Source organism: Sardina pilchardus, chromosome 2 (genome assembly GCF_963854185.1).
Source record: "Sardina pilchardus chromosome 2, fSarPil1.1, whole genome shotgun sequence".
NCBI lineage: Eukaryota > Metazoa > Chordata > Actinopteri > Clupeiformes > Clupeidae > Sardina > Sardina pilchardus.
In genome coordinates, this window is record NC_084995.1 from 3,774,033 (window position 1) to 3,800,378 (window position 26,346).

The following is a 26,346-nucleotide window of genomic DNA, read 5'->3' on the forward strand; positions in this document are numbered from 1 at the left end:
CTGAAAATCTAAAAGGTTTATATAGGCCTACACACACACCCGGAGCGATCAACTGTGACTATAGGAGCGGGTCTAGTCACCAGTGGACACAACGCAACAAGTAGCATAAGTAGTATTTCAAGGTTGTATCATTGTGTTTGAATTAAACTAATTTCACTACATCCACTTAACACAAAGTGCCACTTTTGCATATATGTTTTTATTTAGATTAAAAATAAAAAATAAAAAAAAAACGTAAAAATGTCAAGGGGTAGCAGACTGCCTCAAAGTGTCTGAAATGCACCCGTCCTCCCTCAGTGTTCAAAGATTGAGCATGGTAGTGAAAGCCTGACATTATATAGTAGGCTATACAGAATATGTAACCCTTGGTATAAGCTTTGCCCACAAATGGCCAATGTCATGATAGCTACTCTACCTATTTTATCTGGAAAAAGGTTATCACATGTGCAGGCCTAGAGACAATTTGCTTCTACTTCACCTAAGCCTCTACCAAATGTAAAAGTCACGTGATTAGAATGTGTTGGGCTACATGGTTTTCTGAACATTAGCACTAGCCCCTGTCTGAAAGTTAATTATGCTGGATCGCTTGATCAACCCACAAATCCTGAAATGGGTAAGTTTTCTACTAATCGCTAAATAGGGCTGTTTTGAGAATTAATCTTGAGACTGGTTATGTGCACTTGACAATGGAGATAACTATGTCTTAAAGAAAGGAATATTGTGTTCCTAGATTTTAAACGTGGCGCTAATATCAGCTAACAAACTAGCTGTCGCTAACCACGTAGCTAACTGGAAAGTGGGGGTTGTGTTGTGTAGCAGCTAGCTATGATATTGCTGCATGAGCAGTATCCTAGCTAAGTTATGTTAGTTAACTTGATATAGTTGTATTCCGTTACCCAGTCATCATTGATCAATACTATTCGGCCTGTTAAGTATTGTTAAATTACCTTTGGAATGAAACATCGTGATTTATTTCTTCATAGTCATTTATTAAGTCCACGTCAAGATTTCAAACGCAGTTTCCTCTCAACCTGCTCTCACTGGCTTCCCGCTCCCATCGTTTTCAATTTGCGATAGGCTACAGACAGCCATTGTGTTTTAATTTGGTATTCTGTTGACTACAGCAATTAAGCTCATTTGGTATGTTTTAATGGTTGTGTCCGGGTTGTGAACTGATAGCTGAGACGGTGAGGTGCGCAATTTCAATCCAATACACGTTTTTTGGATCAAATTTAGCGAACTTTTCCTCACATCCTCTAACGTTAACGTTAGGTCCAAAGTTTCAACCTTTTTGGGGCCAAAGGAGCATCAAATTAGATCTCCAGGGCACCTCAAATCATAAGTCTTAATAACGGTTAAAGTTATAACGTTAAATACGTTATTAGCTTATGTATGTGTGTTTTAAATAGTAAAGTTACACTGTCGTTAGTGTTAAGTTTGTGTACGCCGTACCGCCAGGATACTCTACAAAAGAATTCCCCCTGTGTAGCTGCCTGCTAGTGTATTCATGTAACTTCCCAACTCTGCACAGTAGGCTATCCCATTAACTACATGACAGTAGACTATTTACAATGTTCTGTAAAGTAAACAGTTAGAACTATTATGCATAATATGTACTACGCAGCTACAAAAAGTGATGTAAAAATACACAATTTATAGTTATAACAGATAATGCAGAGATGTTGTTGCCCGGGTAGACGAGACATGGTTGCATTGCTTAACACTTGAGGTCCGGGGCCTTTTCATGCACTTTGAGGCAGTCTGCTATACCTTGAGATTTTTACGTTTTCATCTAGCTAAAAACACCTCTGCATGTAAGTAAAGTGGATGTAATGAAATTCCATAAAATCTTCGTACCCAAGGCATTCTACTTTGAGTCGAGGAGTGTATAGTTTAAAAACCCTTTATTACAGTAATGGGGTAGCCTAAGGTAAAAAAACGCCAACCGGTCTCAGCCATCTAGGCCTTCATCAGGGCGTGTTACAGTAAATACAGGTGTCTGAGTAGCCCAAGTAAGTAGAGTTTTGGGGTCACATGATCAGGTAGCCTGCTTTGAAGAATTAACTGAAAGAGATAGTATTGTACAAGACATAGTGGCAACAGTCTTACACACTATATTCCTTGACTCAAAGGAGAGTGCCTTGGGTATGAATATTTTATGGAAAAATATTTTCCTTTCATAACTGTAAAAACCTGGCAAACTGAGAGGTAGGGTTAAAAAAATAAATAAATCTAAATTTCAAAAGGCCATGGCTTCTGTCCTAAACTTTATGAAGGGGTAAATGTACCCATCTGAATCTCATATTATGACATCACTGGATGGCAACCACCTCAAATTATTCACCTTTCAAATACAAAAAGTGATTTGTCACCGTACTTGGGTTTATCATCTTTTTTAATCAGTGTCATTGTTTGTCGCAATTGAAAATACTCAAGGCTCATGGGCCGGGAGATTGAGACCCCTGTTTTAAATGTTGCTAGGCAGATTGTTAATTAGTTTTAATTAGTCCTACCTAGGTGTGCGCGATATAAGTTACAGTATATCGTCTAGGAGAATATTATGATTGTTGTTTAACAATGTGCAAATTTACATTATCGAGTTAAACTACTGAGGGGGGGGGGAGGGGCACACTCAAAGTCACGCATTGACACCCCATACAGTACATGGCTGCAGCAGAGCAAGTCACATGATCATTATGCATGCTTAATGTTTGTTGTGCTATTTTGTTCAAGTGGCATTGAGTTAAACAGCCGTTTCTTCCTACATAGTAACATTATTATATGGAGAGACAACATTAGCCTTTGAGTATTTTAATAGTCAGTTGTAAACAAAGAACTCCTCTTCTTGACACAACATGACAATTGCACAGAAATGCCATCGCACTAGACAGCTGTAACCTCTGCATGCGCATCATTTGCACGTCACCTTATTGGCCAGGTAAATCGGCAGAAATGTTCTTGTCTGCAGATGCCGATAATTAAGTTTTAAAGCTTTTATCGGCCGATACCGATGCCGTGCCGATATTATCATGCATCCCTATTATACATCCTCCCGTCCTTCCTCGGTCCTCGTCCTCACTGATCTACAAAGAATGATGGGGCGGCAACAATGGGATAGTCTATCCAGTGCTAGTTATAGATCAGTGTGGGAAACGCTGATATATTTTTCGATCATGCCGCAAATCCTCTTAGTAATGCCCTCTGCTTTCCTGTGGTCACATACTACTCGCCTTCCCAGCACCATAACAGCGATTGTAGGCTAGGTTGTCTACTGTGGCCAAAACTTACCAATGAAGGTAATGTATTAACAACATAAGGTATTAAGACGTGTATTAATGACAACTAACCTCTGCTACAGCCGCCTATGGAACCAACGTGCTACTTTCTTAGCAGCCAGCCACGCAGTAATGGCGGCGCTGAGTTACTTCCGTGTTTCGCTGAATCAGTGTACGCTTTCTACTCTTTCTAATAACTATCTAATGGCTATACACTTTCTACACTTTCACTTTTCGATACAGAACACTACTCACAGGTCCTCAACTGACAGCTTCATTAAATGTTACCTGCAAAACGGCAGTCTCAGCAGCCACATTGACGAGGCGACTTGGTGATGCTGATCCTCTAGGCAGAGTGGCAATCTAAGACTGTCAATAAAATAAAAAGATTAAGCTGGGTAAAAGATCACAGACATTGGACAAAGGAAGAAAAAAAAAGTCTTGTGGACAGACAAATTTGAGATGTTTGAGTCACACAGAAGCAGAGGCGAACATCCCGGTTCCAGAAAGTAAAAGTCCTGCCATATATTACCTGGGCACTTAACAGAGGTGATATCATTTATTATTTGATCTATGTACCATGTACCTGCCTGCTAATTAGGATGAACTGGTTCATTACATGGTTGGATCAAATACTTGGCAGGACTTTTACTTCCTACACGGAAGAACATTTTTGAGACAGTCACCAGATCTCAACCCTATTGAGCTGTTGTGAGAGCAGCTTTACTGTATGGTATAAGAAGTACCCATCAAGCCAATCCGGATTCAGGAAGCGTGGGGTGAAATTTCTTAGAAGATTACCTCAACAAATTGACAGCTAGAATGCCAAAGGTCTGTAAGGCTGTAATTGCTGTAAGTGGAGAATTTAACAAAGTGTAACTTTCTACTTTAGACTATCTGTAGGAAATCGGTTGTAATAATATGTGAAGTCCAACAGAGGGTGCCAGATGACTTTTTCAGAGAACTGGGTGGGCATTTAAATGTCAAGGCAACATGTGTGCACTTAGCATATAGCAGAATTCCATTTGTATGCTATAGTGTGCCATTTAGTGTAGCATCTCAGTGTTCCATTTGGGACAAAGTCTTAAATGTAAGCTTTCGTTTGTAAGACCATAATACGTCTCAAATGTGATAACATTAACTTTTCTAATATCTCTTACAACTTCAATGTTACTAACGTAGATTAGTGGCTGACTTAAACATTTAGGCCTATTTGGACAGACTCTTGTTATGTGTGTCTGCTCTAACGACTCTCCCTGTGAGTGTCTCTCCTTGGTTGTTCCCATGGCAGGAGGGGAGGGCCCTGTGTTTAGCCAACAGCACTCACAAAAGACAGTGGATGATGACCTATGCACTCCTCATCAGAGATAAGAACATTATACACAAACAAATCTCTTAAGTCATAAACATTACAACAAGCACAACTCCCTCCCAGTGTAAGGGCTCTGGACGTGTGGAGGTTGAAAATTGTAACTTGAAGATGATTCCATGAAAACTGTAGTTAGAGCCATACAGACTACAGTATGTGGTTGCATTAATCTAGACTCACATAGTGTAAATATCACGTAATACATTCTGATGTGTGTGTGGGTGTGTGATAGAGTGAGTACCAGTGTGAACACGCAGACTGATACGGAACCCAGAGTGATTGACCAAATGAATGATTCAGCAGCCCTTTCAGCCCACATCTCTCTACGCCATCTTCAAGCCATGAAATATTCACATACACACACACACACACACACACACACACACACACACACACACACACAGGTGTACAGAGATAAAGCGAGCCTGGTTGGTGTGTGTGCATGTCTGTCTTAGTGTTTTCTTTCTTTATTTGGTTTATTTCATTCTTTTTTTTGTTTGTTTCATGTATCTTTGTCCCTCCCCTCAACATTTGGTATTGTTTATCCCCTTGAACTGTAGAGTGTCTGCTAGCAATTAAGAATTGATATCATGATCAGGTGTCTTTTCCTTACATGCTGTATAATTGCATCTGTCTCCACACACACACACACACACACACTCTTTCTCTCACACACACACACACTCTTGACGCACAGAGAAACATTAACACAGAGGTGTATAAATCTGCATTTGTGTTTGCTTCCCTCTGTTAAGACTATAAATGGTCTCGGGATGTGTGAGTTAGTGATTGGGGATGGGAATGCCATAAATTGGGGGTTGAGAAGAGATAAAGGAAGATGGTAATTGATGATTGGAACAGAAATAGGATGTTCACTTGTGGGTTTGAAGAACAGGCGACCACACATCCAATCAGATTGCATGGATGGTGATGACTCATGGAATAGCAGTCCCCCGCAAGGGTAGATGGGTAACAGAACAGCTAGTGTTTGATGAAATAGCCATTTGTGATACACGCACAAGCCTGGGCGCACACACACAAACACACACATACACAGCCTACATACACAGTCCTTTAGTGCTGATTTGTGGCCTATTCGAGGACATTGGGGCTCAGGACACACTAGCACATTCACAATCTGTAGCATGCTGCTCGCTGACTTTCTCTAGCTGTTAGACCTAATTATTTTTAAGGTGAAACTGAAATAACTTTCATTTCGCAATATTTTGTTCTGCATTTTGTTTAACACTCTTGAGGCATTAAAAAAACACATTAATCTAGCTGTTGGCTGCAGCAACTCAAGCTAAGTAGCGCTGTTTTCTTTTTCATTCCAATAGTACTCAATGACCTTGACAAACTGATCTACAGTCGGTGAAAAATGTCCCTTTAAGGCCTTATCCTTAAGAAGGTGTTATCCTTCAGTGCCATACATACCAGTAGAGTTGCAAAGAGCTTAAGTCAGTGCCTTTGCACTGCAAAGTTTTATGTCAAAAGTAAGATTTTAACATGTTGTAGTTCCACTTACACACTTGATATACTGTAAATGTTTCATTTAATTGGCGATTTCAAGTATTATTAAGCATACTACAGTTTGAGAGATGTAGGTTACATAATAAGAAATTATATTCTGAAATGTGTTTCTCAAAATCAGATCGGATCAGTTTTGTTTGGTTATTAGTCTGATTTAGTTATTGAAATCAGAAGGCCATCATTAGCTATCTGAACATTGTTTGTAATACAAAGCTTACTCTAAACATTGGTAAGTGTGTGAGGGGATCTGTTTTATTGCTGCCACTTATTCTAGATAGGTAGATAGAAAGATAGATACTTTATTGATCCCAAGGGAAAATTCAAGCTCTTAAAGTTGCCATTTTCACAGACAGAGAAACCATATCTGACGAGATAGTTATTATGAATGATTTACAAACCGTCGCCATGCTTTCTTCTCTTTTGTTTGTTTCGATGCTCTGCCACCTGTCCCGCACGACCCCCATTTCCCCACTCAGTCCCTACAGTCATTGCTTGTTCTAAAGGGTAAAACTCGATTTATGCACAAGTTATGCGTGGTATAAGTGGCGACTTTAAAAAGATAATTATCGGCGCTTTGCTCTGATGCTTTATTGTTAGCCAGTATTGCTACAAGTTTTTTGTATTTATTTATTCAGTACCTGAAAGGCTCAAAGAAGTTCGTAGCATATCTTCAACGATTATGGGAAATAATGTTACCTGAGCGGTAGTTTAGAGCAAGCCAGTTTTTTTTATCCAGTATGGGCCTATGCTTCATTAAGGCTGTAATTGCTAATAACCACTCAACAAGTGTTTGTTGATGGTGTAAACGGTAGCTACCTGGGTGCTCTCCTTTGGGAAACGAAGGTGGGGTTGTTCTGGCTATTGTTTTCTATCCAAACCGCCGTCGCCTTGATGAACTGTGGAAAAAGGCGTCTTCGCCACGCCCCCCGGGTGACAGCCTGTGTCGCTTTCCATTGCCTTCCTTTCTCTCTCCCCCTCTAATTTCTGCTTGAAATCTTCCACTTCTGGCGAAGTCATCATCTTGTGTGGATTTACTTCCCGGACATAAAAAAAAACGTTTTTCCCCACGGGGGTCGAGGGGTTTCAGTGCTATTCTAGCGCATACACGTCCAGGGACACCTGAGCAAGGTAGGTGGCTTTGCATAGCGCTGCTCTGCGAGTCCGAGGGCAACAGGTGTGTAGCTACCTTTCCTATTAATTATACGGGAATGCCAGTGCGGAGTGAATTTCACTAGATTCACATTGAGGGTGTTCTAAATAGTTTTACAACGTTTTACGGGTAAACTAAGAATTTAGATAATTGTATAAAAGAGACGATGGTCCATGGCTGTAGTTTAGTTCAGAGGCTATTTTTTTGACCTTGAAGAACATTCGCAGTTTGAGAAAACTGGTCAGATTAGTTATGTGTTCTTAAAAAAATCGCTCGATAAGAATGAAAAATATAGCGAAATTATGTTTTATGTCCTCAGCTCATTCTCCTCTCAGCCACAACTGGTTCTTCAATATTTTACGAGGTCGGCTCGGAGCTAGCGAAACAGATACTACGGGCACACAACACAGGGTGTACCTCTCATAAGCAAAGAACAGGGCAATTTACTTTCATAAACACAGATGGGTAAACATAATTAGTTTGGCTAATAAGTTACCTGAGATGACTTTAGTTGAGAAGTTAATCAGGTAATCAACTCCATGTAATCATCATACATGAGCTCGTGTATTCCATTTTTTTTATATAGTTGAAGAGATTATACATGAGGAGAATTTGTAAATGGAAACATTCAATATCACTGTTATATAGCAACTGTATTAAACAGGTAGATTACCCAGTTTCGGTCATATGCTATAAGTCCATGTGACCATTAGGAAAATGTCATGTTGCGAAATGCTCACACTGATAGTATCCCCACTCCTGTTACAATAGGGGCAAGTGTTGGGGTGTGTCTGTGTGTCAGGAACATCTTGATTTATGTAAAGTAGCAGTTTTAGTGTGAAAGTCTGCAGTGTTGTAAGATTGTATGTTTAGATAATGATGGTTTAAGGACAGACACTAACAAACCTACATATTGGTACCATGAGGTGTGTATGTGCTTTTTTTGTTTCGTCTACCCACAAGTCAGTTGCAAATCATCCCTCCCATTACCTGTGAAAGGTATCAGGAAGAAAACTTGCCTGACGAGTTCCTTTGTCATTTGCCTCATGGTTGTTTCTGTGTGTAACAGTAGGACCGAGTTGTGAATGTGTGTTTAAGTGATAGTGTTGGACCTGCTAAGTGGCAGCATACTGTATATTTTGTCAACAAACGGTGTGCTTGTATGTAGGCAATACATCATTGTCCAAATAAAGAGGGAGATCGGAAAGAAGTTGTTGTGAGCTGGGTGCCACAAAGTGAACGAGGAGGTACTGAAATATAGGCCAGGCTTTGTATCAGAGGTCGTCCTCCTCTGGAAGCCACATTTGCAGTCAATACTGGCGCTGTGAATCTTTACTGCATAGTGTCTGTGTGTATGCAAATCTATATAGCCCAGTAAAATTGGAAGTCATAGGCTACATTGCTCATTTTCCTAACCTGACATCTGGTTAACATATCATTCCCATTATTGTCCACCTGATGGGGAACCTGGCCCTGGTATAGAAAAACACATGCTTTTATTTATTTATTTGTCTCAAGAGGGCCAGGCAGACGTAACCTCAGATGAATTAGCCTTTCAGCTGTGGAGCCTGGTAAAGTATAATCAGTATTGTCCATAGGGACCAGATGTCCAGTGAATGCTGCACAGTTGACATCTGGCATACTGCTTGTGACAGTTTGATTGGTGAAAATGTTCAATTCATCACTATTTATTAGCATACTGGATCACTATGGCAGTGGCTTGAACCCCAAACAATTCTTTATCAATTCCAGATTAAACACTTCCTCTGACCTAAGACCAAGTGATGTGAGCTCTATGTCAGCAGTGGTGGAACATTCTTCATTCTTTTTTCTCGCTCACTTGGTCTCTAACCTCCATTGCTTACTGCCCTCAACTGTCGTCTCATTCTAATTCACTCTCTCTCTTCTCTATTCCTCTCTCTGCTTCTTCTTACACTCTTTATCTTTTCTCTAACCCCCACCCATTTACTCCCTCCTTTTCTACCTCACATTTTCATTGCTTTTGGGTGTAGGGTAACCAAACCCCTCCATTAGTAACCCAAGCAGTGACGTCTCCCAGGAAGCAGGCAGTAGAGTCCAGGTAGTCAAGGGATACAAAAACTGATTGGTGACCAATATGGCACATGTTTGAAAGTCGTCGCCCCCCCCCCCCCCACCCACACACACACACACAAACACACAGTCCAATCATCAATTCCCAGAGCATTTCCGTCAGAGGTCTGTACAGGTAGACTACCCTGAGCATGTTAAAGTGAAGTCTTTTTTTTCTTTTGTTGTCAGGATGTTGTATGTCATGCAGAGGGGAGTGGTTTATTCTTGTTTATGGAGATGAATTGATATATTGATAGTGGTCACACAACCCAGGGATTCATTACTGCTTTGGTGGTCACGACACTGTTTCCTCCAAGTAAAGAATGATTAGATATGCAGATTGTTTAATGACTTTTAAGTTCCACATCAAAGCCCACAACCTATTTAGTAGGCTATGTAAGCCTGGGAGTTTACAAACTCATAATTACAGGTATGTATGGCTAAGGAGTGATGTGCAAATATGTTGGCAGCAACAAGCATTGAACATAAAAAAAACACCTAATTTAAGCAGATTCCTATAGATTTCCCAGGACCACTCTAAACCCACAAAGCCACATAGCAGTCACTCAGAGGGAGACGGAGACAGATCCGCCTTGATCTTTGTCCTCCTGATGTGAGCACACACACTGAGTAAACACGAGCCCTGTGATGTGTTATTGGCTGTAAAAGGCTTTGAATCAGTCACCTATTAAGGCCTGTCTCACATTTTAAATGTCTCTAGTTTGTAAGCTGTCCACAAGGCATACCATAATGACATGAAGAACAATATTCTTGAGATTGTTAAATTATACAAACCCTGACAACCAACCAGAATCCAGCAAAGTTTCCGAGAGGCTTTCCTTATTGTTGGTTTGGGTGGGCACATATGTTGTAATTAATTTATGTGTGTGTGTGTGTGTGTCCATGTCCGTGTGTCCTTGTCTGAGTGTGTGTGTGATTTTCTGTTCCTATGTATTGCTTTTGAAATAATTGGTTAAATGTATGTCTGTGTCACTACTATTAGGTTTTACAACGTTTACTCAAAGTGTGAGTTCATATACAGTAGTTAGAGTTTGTATGTCTGTGTCCATATGATTTTATTTTATTGTCTATAGTTGAAACCAGATTTTGCAGTTTGCCTAAATATTGTAATATGAAAAAGCCATCTCATACTCTTGCCTTCTCTCCACCATTTGTTCCTCCTTGTCTCTTTCTCCCTTCCTGTCTCTCTCTCTCTCTCTCTCTCCATAGCCATGAAGCCCTCCCCTGCCATTACTTCGTTGCTGCTGCTATTGTTTCTCAACTGGTCCTGGGCTGCCAAAATTGTCGTTGTGCCTCCCATCATGTTTGAGAGCCACCTGTACATTTTTAAGACACTGGCCACTGCCCTGCATGCTGACGGCCATGATACCGTCTTCTTAGTGTCCGAGGGCCGGGACATGCCAGAGTCGGAGCACTATCGGCTCCAGCGCTACCCTGGCATTTTCAACAGCTCCACAGCTGATGACTTCCTTCAGTCCAAAGTACACAACATCTTCTCTGGCCGCCTGACTGCCCTGGAGCTGTTTGACATCCTGGACCACTACTCCCAGAACTGTGATGCGGTGGTGGGGAGCGCGGCTGTGATGGCGCAGCTCAAACAGGAGAAATTTGACCTGCTGCTGGTGGACCCCAATGAAATGTGTGGCTTTGTCATTGCACACATCTTGGGTGTACAGTACGCCGTCTTCAGCACAGGACTGTGGTATCCGGCGGAAGTTGGGGCCCCTGCACCCCTTAGCTATGTCCCAGAGTTCAACTCACTGCTGACAGACCGCATGACGCTGTTGCAACGTGTGGCCAACACGGCTGTCTACCTGGTGTCGCGCTTCGGAGTCCAGTACCTGGTGCTGCCCAAGTATGACCGCATCATGAAGAAGTACAACATCCAGCCGGCCGTCAGCATGCACGACCTGGTGCAGGGGAGCCGTCTGTGGATGCTGTGCACTGACATGGCCTTGGAGTTCCCCAGACCCACGCTGCCTCATGTGGTCTACGTCGGGGGCATTCTGACCAAACCACCCAACCCTCTTCCTCAGGTGAGCGCCAGACAGATGATTTATAAACTGACTGTAGCTTTTGACAGTATTTGTTGAATTGACAGGTTTTGGTCAGAAACTGGTTGAGGTCAAATCTTACTATGCCTGTGCTGACAAACTTTGAGCATGTTTTTCAATTATATGCAGACTTTAAAAGACATAGTAAGGGGTGGACAAATCCTATTTTTTTCCGCTGGCCCATTGGACACCTGAACGCTCTAATTTGCTTGCCCAGGCCTGAAATGTGGATGCCCAGTGTCAGTATCATAATAAATAGACATTCATATATGTCTTTACATGAGCTTTTACTAACTGTAAGCCTGCTTCCCGTACTTTAGGTGTACACTGACTTGATGTATTTGAAAAAGATTGCAAAATGCAATGACACACATTGCTTAAAGGAACACTTCACCGTTTTTTCATATTAAACTACGTTATTCCCCTAATTAAGACGAGTTGATACATACCTCTCACGTTTCAATGCGTGCACTCACTGGCTCTGGCGCGCGGCGCAACTTTGATAGCACTTAGCTAGCCCAATGCATTCATTAGGATCCAAACAGAGATGAAGTTAGAAGCGACCAAACACCTCCATGTTTTCCCTATTAAAATACAGTTACACCAGTAGTCACACGACCAAGTATGGTGAGACAAAATAAAATGTGGTGCATTTCTAAGCAGGTAAGAGGGATAACTACAGTATATTGTGTGGCACAGTAATATCCTCACTCTTGCACTGTCAGTTTCATTTTGGAGTGAGGATATTACTGCGCAGAGTCTAAGTGCTCCCAATATTATTCCGACACACAATATAGTTATCACTTTTACCTGCTTAGAAATGCACCACGTTTTATTTTGTCTCACCATACTTGGTCGTGTGACTACTCGTGTAACTGTATTTTAATAGGGAAAAGATGGAGGTGTTTTGATTGAATATTGCCAGGAGTAACCACAGTAGTTTTTTACCAATTTGTAATTGCTTGATGTATATTCAGGCCAAGGTTTCTCCTGAAATACATTGTCACCAAATTTCATGTTTTATGATTTTAGCCTCACACCTGTGGTGTAACATCCTTGTACTGTAGATATAGACTTGCTGTATGCTAAGTGGTGTAACACACCTTTGGATATAGGCTTGCTGTATAAGTGGTGTAACACACCTTTAGATATAGGCTTGCTACAGTATATGCCAATTAGTGTAACGCTTTAATATATAGGCTTGCTATAGGCTAAGTGGTGTAACACCTTTAGATATATAGGTTTGCTATAGGCTAAGTGGTAAAACAGCTTTAGATATAGTGTAACACACATCCAGTGAATTATGCTAAGCTAATCATAATCATTAAACATTTTTATTCAGGGATAAACCGACAGATAATCAAGTTATTTTACAACAATGCCCTGAGTTCACAAACTCAAACAGACAAGTCAAAGTCCGCAGGCAATATATATATTTGTGTACCTACAGATCATCAGTGCACGAGTAATAAGAAGTGCTGTTACAATACTTTGCCAAAGTGGGTCACGTGTACTAATGATCTGTAGGTACACAAAAAAGCATTATGTATGGACAACAGAAATATGGGATATTATATATTGTTACATAGGTGAGACTGTACTTCATTATGTATACACTGGAACAAGAACCCTGTAAAATAGAGTGTTACCGTATCTGTATCCTCTCTGCATCGGAAATAAGCTCATTGCCCCATTACTCTTTTGACTACTTTTCCAAGCACGATGTTTATGAACGGTCAGCAACTGGTCATGATGCCTGTCTGTGTGATGAGTTTTTCTTTGCATTTAACACCTAATAGCCTACAGTATATTTATTGTGGGGAAAATACTGGCCTTTATTAACATGTGTTTTGTTGAAGCTGTTGTGGTGAAAATCTTTGGAAGCAGACAAGGTGGCTACCTTTAATCTGTGTTTAAATGGAAAATCAGCCCCTGGAGCTCTTTGGAAAGTCGGCCATTTATGTGCACTGACCTAAAGACCAAGTTGAGTTTGTGCTGCCTCAGGCTGAGGCTGGTTGAGTGCTTCAGCTCCGTTTGACCTCCACATGTTGGTGTGTGAGGTCAGGCAGGCGGACTGGGGAAGAGAAGATGGGAGAGTGAAAGGATGGGAGGGAGGGAGAGAGGGAGAGACTCTGAGGGAGGCGGCAATGTCATACGTCAGCACACTCCCAACTCTACATTGCTAGCCCACACCAGTCAAAGAGACGCTACTCACATGAAAAGAGTCCAGCAGTAGCGTTACACTGATGTTGGTAGAGTATATACTGCTGACAGGTCTGTGCCTCATGCATCCTCTTCCCTTGCTGTGGTAGCAAGGCTTATTTTGATGTCCACATGGAGCGTCTACTGTTTAGTTGGTCTGCGTAGCTATGAATGGAGATATACCTTAAATCCAGAGGACGCATGAGATTGTATGGTAGATGTTTGAAATGTTAAGCTACAAGCCTGTCCATTGGTTGATGCTGTATTTAGAATTCAGCATGAGCTTTAGGTCATTTTGGAGTGTGTGTGACCCAACACAAAGGCGTCGTTATCTGCTGTGCGTGTGTGTAAGTGTGCAGATCAATTGGCTGAATGGGAGTGTGGGGGATTCAGGGCCCGGGGTTGCGATTTTGGAATACCAGCCCCCCAAAAGGGGCATTGTGCATGCCGAAGGCATTATGCAGTGTGTGTGCTGGTGCAGTGTGTATGTGTGTAAATGTGCCCATTGTTGAGTGTTGTCCATGGACACTGGGTCCTGTGTGTCAGCTCACCATTCAGTGCCAGGGGAAAGATGGCAATTGGTCTGCAGCTGGATCCTCTCAAATGCAGCAGTTGATAGGTTCTTCCTTAATGCTAACATGCTAAGAAAACTGAACAGAGTATTTAAATAATAGACATGAAAGCCAATGAAAACTCAATAATAAAACTGTAACAAAAACTCAGTAACTAACCTAAATCCTAAGGTACAGTCATATCCCCTTAACCACTAACATGATCACTAACTCCACATTCATGCTAGAAAGACTTCTATACGACAAACACCGGCACTGTCATCTTCTTGCTCTCTACAATGAACAATTAAATAGAAACAACTGACTTCATGTCCATAGACTGTTTTGTAGATACAGACTTATTTGGAATAGTGTGCGAGTGCTACTACAGCTGTTCAAATGAAGCAATTGCAATGATGTGAGGCTGGTATGAGCATAGCCAGCCTGGCTGCAGTTTCACCATGCCTCTGAAATGTTAACCAGCGGGGAGCTCCAGATAAGGCCATCAGCCATATTACTTTCAGGGATCTGGTTACAACAGGCAGGATTCTATCCCTATTGTTAAACCCTTGTGGAGCGCCTGGTCTTTTGGGAAGTTTCTATGATCCACTAATGACCCATTTCTGTTTTTAGAGGAAGCAGGACTGGTGTGTTACAGTCATATGGTGCAAAACATGATGGTGTGTTATCTAACAGAAGATTAAGAGCAAGAGCTCACATTCCACCTCAGATACAGATAAACGTTTTGTCTCTTTGTCCGAGTGACAGAACAAACATTTTCAGATGGAAATGACGGTGCTGTAATCTACAGCTATGCCTCCCTTAGCACCAGGCACGAGGCATTTACAGCCACTGCACTTTGCCTCATTTTCATAGAGGTCGACCACACCTTGGTTATGTATTACTGTATATATAGTGTCTGTATGTCTGTGGGAGTGTCAATGCACAATGGTTTAAGTGGCTTCAGTCATTGCTTTGATCTGTTCCATTGCACATACATCAAAGTCAACCCCACCAACATCCGACAAAGCAAAGTTTGGTCACTGATCAGTCAAAAGAGACTATTGATCAAGTAGTCAGCCAATACTCTACTGCATGTTAGCTCAGTCAGTATTGGTGAGGTGCAGCTTTTTAGATGTCAATGTAAATGTCATTTGTGATTTAGCTGTTCATGTGGTGGTGGGGGTTCAACAGTTGCTGAACTAGTTAGGCCTTTCGAAGGGAATGCTGGAGTTGAGATAGTCATGTGAAAAGTGTCCATTTGTCAAATGCATGCGACACACAGAGAGATATCCACACCAAGATGGAATGTGTGATTAACCAAGGATCATGCTGCTGTTTTGTATAATAGATTAACAGCCTGCTTTCAAAGATACTATACTGGGTCAACAAGTGCAACAAACTATAAAACGCATGATTGCCTTTGTCATGTCTTGCCAAAACTGGCAAAACCACCAGCTGAATGCGTTGGTTGTGTTTTAAAACATGTAACAGATAGGGCATTCAGATATAATGCATCACATTTTCATTGTCTTGCACAAGTGTATAGGATAATTTTCCTGTAACTACACACAGTGAACACCCTATTGTTCCCAGTCACACATGCCTTGACCTTTTTGAAATGCCTCAAATGAAGAACTCATTCAAATATTATCTAATTTCATTAGAATGAAACTTTGAACTGAAAATATAGAAAACGTTGCTGACAATATGAATGTGTCATTAATGTGCATTTGTGCGTGCTTCCAGGAGTTTGATGACTGGGTGAAGGATACAGATGAAAATGGCTTTGTGGTGGTGTCATTTGGTGCTGGGGTGAAGTACCTGTCCGAAGATATCGCTCACAAACTGGCCGGAGCGTTGGCACGACTTCCCCAGAAAGTGATATGGAGGTAAAATAGATATTCACTCATGCCACACGGCAGACTTTATGATCTCAGCTCTACATTGTCCTCATACAGTGCTTCACTCAGTCCGTTGTTAAGATCTTTTTTTGAGAGGGAAATTTAACCAAGCAGTGGTATAACTTTAAGTCAATCTTTGACAAGGCATAATTACTTTTATGACTAAATAAGGTCATAGCAAGTTTATTAGTGTGTTTTCTGGTGATCATTTATTTGAATCAACGGGACAGGTTTGTGCCTTTTCATATTTATCCATCTTTTGTTTGGTGTGTAGGTTGGCCAGGTGGTTGTGTGTGTGTGTAGTGTGAGTGAGTCTTAGTATTGTGTGTATCTGGAACAGGCTCCAGAGCTGAATATGCCTTACACAACATTTTGTGTAAGATGTTTTTTTTGTTACTCAACAAAACTACCTGTACTCTCTCTCACTCACACACACACACACACACACACACACACACACACACACACACACACACACACACACACACACACACACACACACACACACACACACACACACACACACACACACACACACACACACATAAAGAGTGTAATTGGATATTTCACCTGCTGGCTGGCTTGTGGTTTCTTAGTAACAGTGCTTTGTTTGTCATTAGGTGCTCACATGCCACCCCCCTCACACATAGGTCTACATACAGACAAGGTGACACCAAAAAAAACAGACACACACAGCAGCTGTCCCCAGGAAAGTTCATGAGAGTGGACAACAGAGCCTGCAGTGGAAGACACAGTTCAGTATCTTATTGGGCATCTCTTTGCTGTGTCATGAGTAGATCCAGGGGACACCTGTCGTAATGGACAGCTGTACATCTGAGTTAGTGGCATCAACGTGCTTGTCTGTTTGAAGCTTCTATCTCAGTCTGTGTGACCCTATATAAATGCTGTGCAAACATTCTCACATGCTGAACATGTTTCTCACATGTTAAAACACTAGTTGTCATTTCATAGCCAAATAATATAATGTGTACTCAGTTATTTTATCTCTCAGTAAAATAAGTTGTGAATGTATTTTATCCCTTTCACATTCAGCAGGTAAATAAGGTAAAAACAAAACAGGACAGATCATTTCACTCACAGTTTTACCTGCCGATAAAGTAATAGGTGTGTATTTACACTGTGTTTCACCTGTACTGGCATTCGTAGGGTTTCTTCCTCTTCATACCCTGATTAGAAGTCTATGCAACTTCAGCTAAATAACCAATTATAATCTCATCCAAATGCAACTTTGTTTAGGTTATTTATAGGTAATTTAACTGTTTAAGTTTGTGGTTTCCTTAGCTTTGAGTCCACCTTCAAAGTGATCACAATTAATTGGGGATGATTGTAAATAGACATTAGACAATCCTTAGCAAAATAACATGAAAGAAGAGAAATAAGGCGACAGAAGCAAAATAAGCCTGAAAGGGCTCACTGTATCGCCTTGCCCCCTTGCTGTTAGATCATTGTTGTTGCCAGGTTGCAAGGGAAACCATTTCCAACAAAATGTCTAAGCACTCTGGAGTTTGTTGGAGTTTAACATCAATGTTTATTTGCTGCAGTTATAAATGGCATTTCTGTCATGAATAAATGAAATATGCAGTATTGTAAAATGCTACTTTGGCATTGAATTCCATGATTGTGGTAATACAAAAAACCTGAAGTGATAGTCTGTGATTTTCACTCTATCACTCTATACAGTATACTTAACTTCTCTTTGTTGTGTTGTTGCTTGTTGATTGTTTGTTGTATTGTCTTGTATTTTCTTTGGTTGTACTGTATTTTCCTTCCACTATGTAAAGCGACCTTGGGTTTGAGAATGGCACTATATAAATGAAACTTACGACTTAAGTCATAGTTTTCCCTTTCTGCTATCAAATAGAATTGGGTTTGGTGGTGAATGGGTGGATTGCTGTGCATGTTATTTGGTAAATGAGCTGAATTAAGTTGAATGTGTGCATGTGTGTCTGTAGCAGCAATCCTCAGCTTTCTATGCTGCAGTTAAGTGAATGCGTGTGCATTGTCCCTTGAGTTGTTGTGTGTGAATCTGGTCTTTGTTTGAGAGGCCTGATCTGTGTTCTGATAAAGTTAGCTGTTCTTCCCTGCTGTTCAAATGGGCAGTAGCACAAGCTCATGAGGACGGACACACACATGTGTCAGACACTACTTCTGATACGCTGTGTGAAGAGAAGAAACAACTGATGAAATGCTCTCTCTTTTCTCTCTCTGTCCCTCCTGGCCTTTCTCAGGTTCTCTGGAGTACCTCCCAGCAATTTGGGGAACAACACAAAACTTGTGGAATGGATGCCACAGAATGATTTGCTAGGTAAGTGTTCATATACAGACACACACACACACACACACTAGCACTACCCTGTACAATTCTACTTAAATGTTACATACTGAAATAGAAAATTAAATAGAAAAGTGGAATGACGGCTTTTCCCAATAGAGCATTATTTGCTCTATCTAGTGTGTGTGTGTGTATGTGTGTGTGGCAGGAAGAGAGAGGCTTTCACATTCTCTCTCTCTCTGTGCCCCTACTGCCCCTCTCCTTAGCAACAATATGAGTCTTGTTTGAGAGAACACAAGGCTTGCCCTCTCTCTGAGGCTCCTGTGGACCCCAGTTTTGTTTCAGTGTGGCTTAAGGTCAAGCCTCCTCCCCCCATCAAACCATGAACCCCTTTACCCTGTCTTCCTGTTTACACTGTCTCCCTGTTTACCCTGTCTTCCTGTTTACACTGTCTTCCTGTTCATACTGTCTTCTGTTCATACTGTCTTCTGTTCACACTGTCTTCCTGTTTACACTGTCTTCCTGTTCACCCTGTCTTCCTGTTTACCCTGTCTTCCTGTTCACCCTGTCTTCCTGTTCACCCTGTCTTCCTGTCACTCAGGGGCTTTGTTCCTCTCTTTTTCCCTCCATCTCAGTGTGCTCCTCAGTAAGGCTGGGAGAGCTCCCCTTAATTGGCATTTTGATGACGTGTACAGTGAAACATCGTAGACAATGATATGCATATGGTATAATTTTCTACATAAAATTGCATAGTCTACAGTTACTGTAGACTAGGCCATACTGTAGCATATTGCATATACTACAGTATGGCCTGAAGAAAGTGGACAGCTAGGCTACCGAAGTTGCCGACTATGAGAGGGGCTGGGGAAAGTGAAAGTAAGGGGCTGTGATCGCATTGTTCAGCCTACTGGAGGCAGGACGCAGAAAACAAGTTTTAATAACGAATCCTGATAACCACTCTGCTGCTGTATGGGGCTTTCGCCAAATGCGCGATTGAAGCCTTACAGTGAAAGACGGAGGTCTTCAGATCCTATCACTCTAACGGACGAAATGGTTTCTTTTAAGATGGTGGAGACTTTCATTTCCTTTCCAGGTAGACATTTTATGTTTCACCCTATGTTAAAAGTGCTCCAAGCGATGTTAGGTGGTTTCTCAGCTAAAACATGCTTTTGCACATACAGCAACATCACCTCACCATCCACTAGCTGCCTGTGCCCTGATTACACAGTAAAAAAGCGCCTCTATGGACAGCCCAGGCTCCATGGTTACCCAACAGCGCTTAGAGCAGGGTATATAGAATTACTGCATGTCTGGCTTGTGGGGTCGGTCAGCCATCACCAGATTGTCCTTCAGCCCAACCCTAGTTCTCAGTGATTCTCATCTCATTCTTTTTGTTTGCCTCTAGTTTCTTTGTCAGTCCATCTTGATTGCTTCTGTGCCTGACACATGCATTTTTCTCAAATCGTCGCAGTTAGACCATATTATGCATGATGTAATTACGTTTGTGAAATAGCAGGTAAATTGTCATTCCGCAGTTAATGTTGAAATTGGTCATTTCGAGTGAGTGAAAGGCCATTTCAAATTTGTCCCAGCAGCTTGTCAGTCGCCTACAGAGCCGTTTTATGAATAAAGCATTTTCCTCTGATGATAGACGACATTTTGACCAAAAACAAAATCTTTTTTCTTCAGAACATGGACATGCTTTAATTGAATTACATTGCATGTTAAATGCAATGTACTGTTATCACTGTTCTTCTTAAGATTATTCTTCTTCCGACCAAAATCAAGGGTTAATTACGCTAAAACCACTTAACCGTTTAACGTCATTCAAGCACTCCTACAAAGATCTTGTAACGGAGATTTGACGATTGTATTTTTGACATTTGTGAACTTTATACTTTTTGAGATATTTACGATAAAAGAGTTTAAAATTCCCATAGAGTTTACATTGAGACCCTTTGGCGGCAAAGACTAATTGTTACGTCAGTGCTCAGCTGTCAGTAATCAAGGATCTCTGAGTCTGATCCAAAGCCATGCCATCACCGCTGCGCTTAACCAGGCTAAACGTGAATGTTACGTTACGTCTACAGCTGTGAAAACATTCTACCATGCCACTGTAATCCAGGACGTTGTCGTCTTGTCTCTTGTTAGGCTATTCCTTAGGCTACTTGATTTGTTTATATCGTTACAGTAGCCTAACCGGTTTGCTCTCACGTTATCAACAGCTAAAGACAATCTAACTTAACGTCAATGTAAACACTGTATTTAGCTAACGACAACCAAACTTGCTCCAGGCTAACGTTTAACGTCGGGGTAGGCTGCAAGGCGAACAGGGTTTAGCAAGCTCGGCAATCATTTAAAGCTTTCGGTATCATTCACAAATTAAAAACCTAAGCTTATTGTACATTCCTATTAGGACAATCACGCACCTGAACACACTTCGAAGAACACTAGCTCATCCTGTAAAATGTGTAGCCTACATAAAATATCCTACTGTAAGCTACTGTTACATTTGCTAGATATCCTACCTGTTGCTGCATCATCGTTGATTGGCGTTGTTTGAGAATGAGTTTGTATTCCGTATTCCATGCCTACTTTTAACCTGCATTAGTGTAGATATGAAGGCTATAAGCTATCCTACCAGTCGTTTCACTGCTACTAAAGTGTCAGCTCTTGCAACTCGTTTGAAGTTGGCAACTTCATTTCAGTCTTTTAAATTCTAATAAATGAAGAGTTATTTTCCAAAATAGCCTATATCCACAATTTTGATGCATTTTCATAAATCACTTTTTAAATGTGACTTTCCAAGTAATTTCAGTGGAATTGTAATTGGGTTATTGTTATTGATCTATTCGTCTGTGTAGCCTAGTTGTCTTTTTAACTATAGGCCTAATACAATGATGTCAGTAACCTTTTTGCATTTACATGCAATGGTAATTCCTTCCATGGAATTACATTTTCTAGTTCATCTTGTTAGCAGGATGTTCAGCACATTAACAGAACCTCACAAATGACAAAGTCCTTAGATCCTAAATGTCCACAGCTGATGGATCAAGACAGTGAATCTGCGACTGACATGCTGTTCAAGTGTTGCAAGTACTAGTGCACATTGATCTAGCGAATATCTTACTCCACGTTTTGAACTTCATTTTATCATGTGCATGTGTCTATGCATGTGTGGCAATGCAACTATGTTGTGATGATACATCTAATCTATGATTCTCTTATGATTCTGTGTGTGTGTGTGTGTGTGTGTGTGTGTGTGTGTGTGTATGTGTGTGCGCATGCTTATACACTCAGGTCACAAGAACACACGTGCATTCCTGAGCCACGGAGGGCTGAACAGCATCTATGAAGCCATGTACCACGGAGTGCCAGTGGTGGGGGTGCCTCTGTTTGGGGACCACTACGACACGATGACCCGTGTGCAGGCCAAAGGCATGGGCCTCATGCTGGAGTGGAAACGGATGAGTGAACAGGACCTGCACTCCGCCATGCTCAGTATCATCACAGACAACAGGTACACTCAGAGTGAAAGCTGTCATTGTTGATATGAATCATCCAAATGGAAAGGTTGTTTGGCATCCTGGTTGCTATGGTTGTCTATGGTTGCTGTGTTGCTGTTGCTGTGCTGCCTCACTGCTTGGCATAGGCACAAGTTTAGCATAGCAGCTGATTAGTTCATATAATTCCCCCGTAATCAGCTGCTAACAAGTCTCTTTGGTAACTGGCTTAAGTATGACCCATAGTGCCAGTAGGCTCTGTTTTAGTCTCGCACTATACTGTCTTTGCTGAGTGAGAGTGGGGTTGGCTATGGCTGGGATTCGGCCCAAGGCATAAAGGTGAAGGCTAGATGGTGTAGATGACCACATCCATGGGTATATCCTTTACCAACCCCATGATCACAAATACCATATTGGTTTTATACAGCAGTTCTACTACCAGCTAATGAAATAATTGAAGACAACAATTGTGTTTTCTGTCATTTCGATTTTTTTTTTCTTTGTAGCTCTAATCCCTGTTGTCAAGCAACGCAACATATCACTGGAGAGCCAAATCTAATGAGAAGCTACATGTGCACAATAATCTACGTTACATGTGCAACTGAACACTCACCCTACTCCATTTACTCCCATTGTCTCAATATGTAGTCAAGTGGGAATACAGGACACACAGGAGTTGGAGTGACCAGAGTTAGACATGCTGTGACATCTGCTTTTTAAGATGTCTATATTGTTTGGACTAATATGTGGTATGGATATTTATAATAGTTTTGTGTGGAACAGAGTCTCCACTCCAAATGGTCTCTGTGAGCCAGAAGACTATGAGAGAGAGAGAGGGAGAAACTTGTTATGTCAGTGGTCCCTCATTTACATAAAGGGCTCACAGTGCCGCCGGGAAATCTTTCAGCACTCCATTTGTTTTACTTTTCCATACCCATTTATATCAAACGTGCATCTTGTTAATGTTGCGTGAAGTTACGGCCATGTCTGATTTGCCATTCATATAGACTTCCCGGGCCACTCCCAGTACTTGCGTTGCTAACCAACAGTGGTGCTTGTGTTGACTTATTCTTTGTCATAGCATTCCGGCACTCATTCCAGTCCACACTGCACACTATGGGGGCTGCTCCACTGCATGGTATCAGCTCCACTCTCTCACTCTACTCTACTCACTTCTGTTGGTTTTCCAGTAGCAAAAACTGGTACCTGCCTGGTACTATCTTTGGTATCACCTCCATTGAGGTTCCAAACGAGCTGAGCCAGTACCAAAAGGTGACGTTAATGACAGTTGTGTTCTTCAGCGTTGCTATGGAAATCGGCTAGTTTAGCTTTGTTGCAGTGGAAAACAAACACCCAAAATGGAGTAGCGTGGAGTGGAGTGGAGTGGAGTTGAGCTGATACCATGCAATGGAAAAGCCCCATATGTGAGCCTAGCGACCTACCAAATCTACGCTGCCCAGCTTTTTGGCTGCACCTTTGTGACCTCAAAGACCTGAGGCTGGTTGGGGTGACTGTTCTCTTCTGTCACAACATACTGTATGTGACACAGTTCCATCATGACACCACTCTGGGACTTCCCAGTCAAAGCACCCACTGCCAAAAGTTACCCTGGTTGTCATAGAACTTGTCTTGTTATGTACAAAATGTAGTAAACTGTCTACATACAATCTGAGAAGGTCTAACCCTATTATACAGGTGTCCCAAATGATTAGCTTTTTTGAGTAGCTAGTACAAACTCTCACATGTCACATTGTGTCTTCTGTCTCTGCGGTGTGTGAAGGTACCGTGAGCGAGCACACAAGCTGTCCAGCATCCATAAGGACCAGCCTGGTCACCCGGTCAGCAGAGCGGTCTACTGGATCAACTACATCCTGCGCCACCACGGGGCCCCACACCTCCACTCGTCTGTCTACAGCATCGCTACCTATCAGTACTTTCTGTTGGACGTAGTGGCCGTCATGGCTACAGCCCTGCTGCTGATTGGTTACTGCCTTTACCGAATAGGCAGGGCAGTACGAGGCAGGTTTTGGAAAGGGGCGGGGTCAGAAATGCTGGCCAAGGAGAATGGACATTGCCATAATGGCGTTCCAAATGGAAAGCTTAAACGCAATGGACAAATCAAGAGCAATGACAAGAAGCTGAAGTAAACTGCATACAGGCACAAACATGTAAACATCATCAGGCGTATATCAGCAATGCAGAATGCAGAGAGCATGACATCCAAACTATAACACTACAACATTAAAGCAACACAGCACAGTGGTGGGGCAGCCAAAGTCTACATGAGCAACAAATGCATAAACACAAGCACACACACTCTCTGCTATGTGGAATTTCAAGAACTTTTGAAGGATGTCTGTGTTTGGTGCGCCCTCCCTCTCTCCTTCTTACAGTTTGCACTCGTCCTTTGGAATAGTGTGAATGTTGACGTGCAGTTCTTCCGTATGTTCAATCTATTCTTGAAAAGAGAGAGTTGAAGATTTTAAAAAAGCATTTTTAATTTGAAAGGATTAACATTTTAACAAACCATTGTGCTGTCCAGCATCAGGTATCTGTACAAAATGATTATTTATTTTAGTAACTGTAACTAATGCTGAATAGCAGCAGTAGTAGGTCTGTCATTGAATTAGTTGTAAAAGGGCAACAGACAGGTTATTTCATAATTTATTTTGAGACGTGTGAGTGAAGCACTAACTAATGGTCAGTATGAACATGTGTACACTCTCAACTTTCACCTTTGACCCCTCCAGTGTTTTGTCTTTGACCCTTCTTATGCCCTGACTCCGTAATGCCTTGCCTAAAGTGACATGAAGGGAAAACATTCAGCTTTTGTGAAATTATAATTTCTGTAATGATCAATTCTTTAATCATAAGGCAACACACTCACTAATAATTCTTAGGATTCCGTTTTTTTTTACGTATAATTTGACATGAAGTCTTTGAAGCACGGGGTGTATGCAGAGGGTAGCAGATGTCTGCGTTTGTGAAGGAAGCAATAATCTCACATGATGCGTGAGTGCATGTTTCAATAAGCTGAAAGATGTGAAGCGTGTGTGTGCCGGTGGATAATTGGGATGAAATCTAGATCCAGTGTTCAATGGTGAAAACTTTAGGATAGGACTCCCCACTCGTTCCCTTGGTGTGGCCCTTGTATCTTGTTCCTTTTTTAAGATTTTTTTTTTCTCTCTCCTCTACCCTCACCTTTGTATTGAATTTGTGGCACACACCTTTTTTTTGTTTCTTGACATGGTTCGGTTCTAGCTCAGTGATGGAGTTCTGGATTGTTCTTGATTGTTTACGTGTTCTTTGCACTGAGCTTATCTCGGGAAGCGTTTCTGCTCTATCTGTGTGGTATTGATCAACGTTCAGCCATGACTCACTCTATACGGCACTGTTCTCAATCAGCACATAAACATACACACTGTCTGTCACACTGTCACCTCCGCTGTTTCTCCACGAGCCTTGGTAGTCTGCCCTGCTGCACTGTAAAAACTATGATACTTGAATACTTATGCTATGTTATCGCTAGATGCTCCTGGCAGAGCTACTATCAACCAGGTGCTGCACAGCTGCCTGGGGGCAGACACGCCAAAGCTATGACTGGGGAAATAGTGACACACACACACACACACACACACACACACACACACCTGAATGTTGTGATTTCAGTATTAACGGAAGGGAATCCAGCTGTGAGAGGGCACTTTACTGTAAGCTGCACCCCAGACTCTCTCTGCCTCTAATCTTGTCCTCCTGCCTCTCTGCCTCTGTGTGCGCAGCCTAGTTGAGCTCATGTGTGTTGATGTGAGCTCCGTGTCCATATCATCTTATAGCTTTCCACTCAGTGCCTTTGTGCTGTTCCCAGTGCTTTCTTCAAGTGATCTGCATCTGTAGCCAGCCCTGTTTCTGTGTCTGTCCTCCCCTCCCCTCTGGCTCCCCCCATCTCTCACTGTCCCGTCCGTTCTCCACGTTGTCAGATTGTTGAGTTTGTAGCTGCTTGTTCCTGCAGTAGGTCTTTTTTACATTGATAGAAACATGTTAAGCTGCCTTACGTGCATGTCTCATGTTGTAATGTAAATATTTAACATGTAAACAAAAACAAAATACTAATGCTCAATAAACATTCCATATTTTATTTGCATATTTCCAGAGATAGTCCTTTTTCTTACAAGAGAAAGTTTCTGTGTGTGTGTGTGTGTGTGTGTGTGTGTGTGTGTGTGTGTGTGTGTGTGTGTACGAGTGTGTGTACGAGTGTGTGCATGTTTGTGTCTTCACAAGTTGATCTCAGCCCATGTCTTTGACATCCTTCATATACTGAAGGCTAGTGAGCATAGGATTTATATTATGCGAGTAAGTATGGGTCTAACTTTTAGCTTTGTGACAGGGGAAATTATAATTGGCTC

General features: G+C 41.7%; 1 protein-coding gene across 3 annotated transcripts; it reads left to right on the forward strand.

Annotated features, from left to right (window-relative positions):
- The first annotated feature begins 541 nt into the window (after nt 1–541).
- ugt8 (UDP glycosyltransferase 8) lies at nt 542–26,086 on the forward strand. 3 transcript variants are annotated; one of them, XM_062516967.1, is made up of 6 exons: nt 542–613; nt 10,646–11,472; nt 15,993–16,135; nt 18,397–18,473; nt 21,741–21,960; nt 23,724–26,086. In XM_062516967.1, exons 1-6 carry the CDS (start codon nt 610–612, stop codon nt 24,088–24,090), a joined length of 1,638 nt encoding a protein of 545 aa, XP_062372951.1. In that variant the 5' UTR covers nt 542–609; the 3' UTR covers nt 24,091–26,086. The 3 variants fall into 3 exon arrangements, with proteins under 3 accessions (XP_062372951.1, XP_062372958.1, XP_062372966.1); XM_062516974.1 differs by lacking the exon at nt 542–613 and adding an exon at nt 7,144–7,302; XM_062516982.1 differs by lacking the exon at nt 542–613 and adding an exon at nt 10,159–10,270.
- Nucleotides 26,087–26,346: the final 260 nt, after the last annotated feature.

Excerpts from the sequence above, each read along its gene's own strand:
- ugt8 (XM_062516967.1), top strand. Across the intron at positions 11,473-15,992 it reads CACCCAACCCTCTTCCTCAG|GAGTTTGATGACTGGGTGAA; the intron begins GTGAGCGCCAGA and ends GCGTGCTTCCAG. Across the intron at positions 18,474-21,740 it reads GCCACAGAATGATTTGCTAG|GTCACAAGAACACACGTGCA; the intron begins GTAAGTGTTCAT and ends TTATACACTCAG.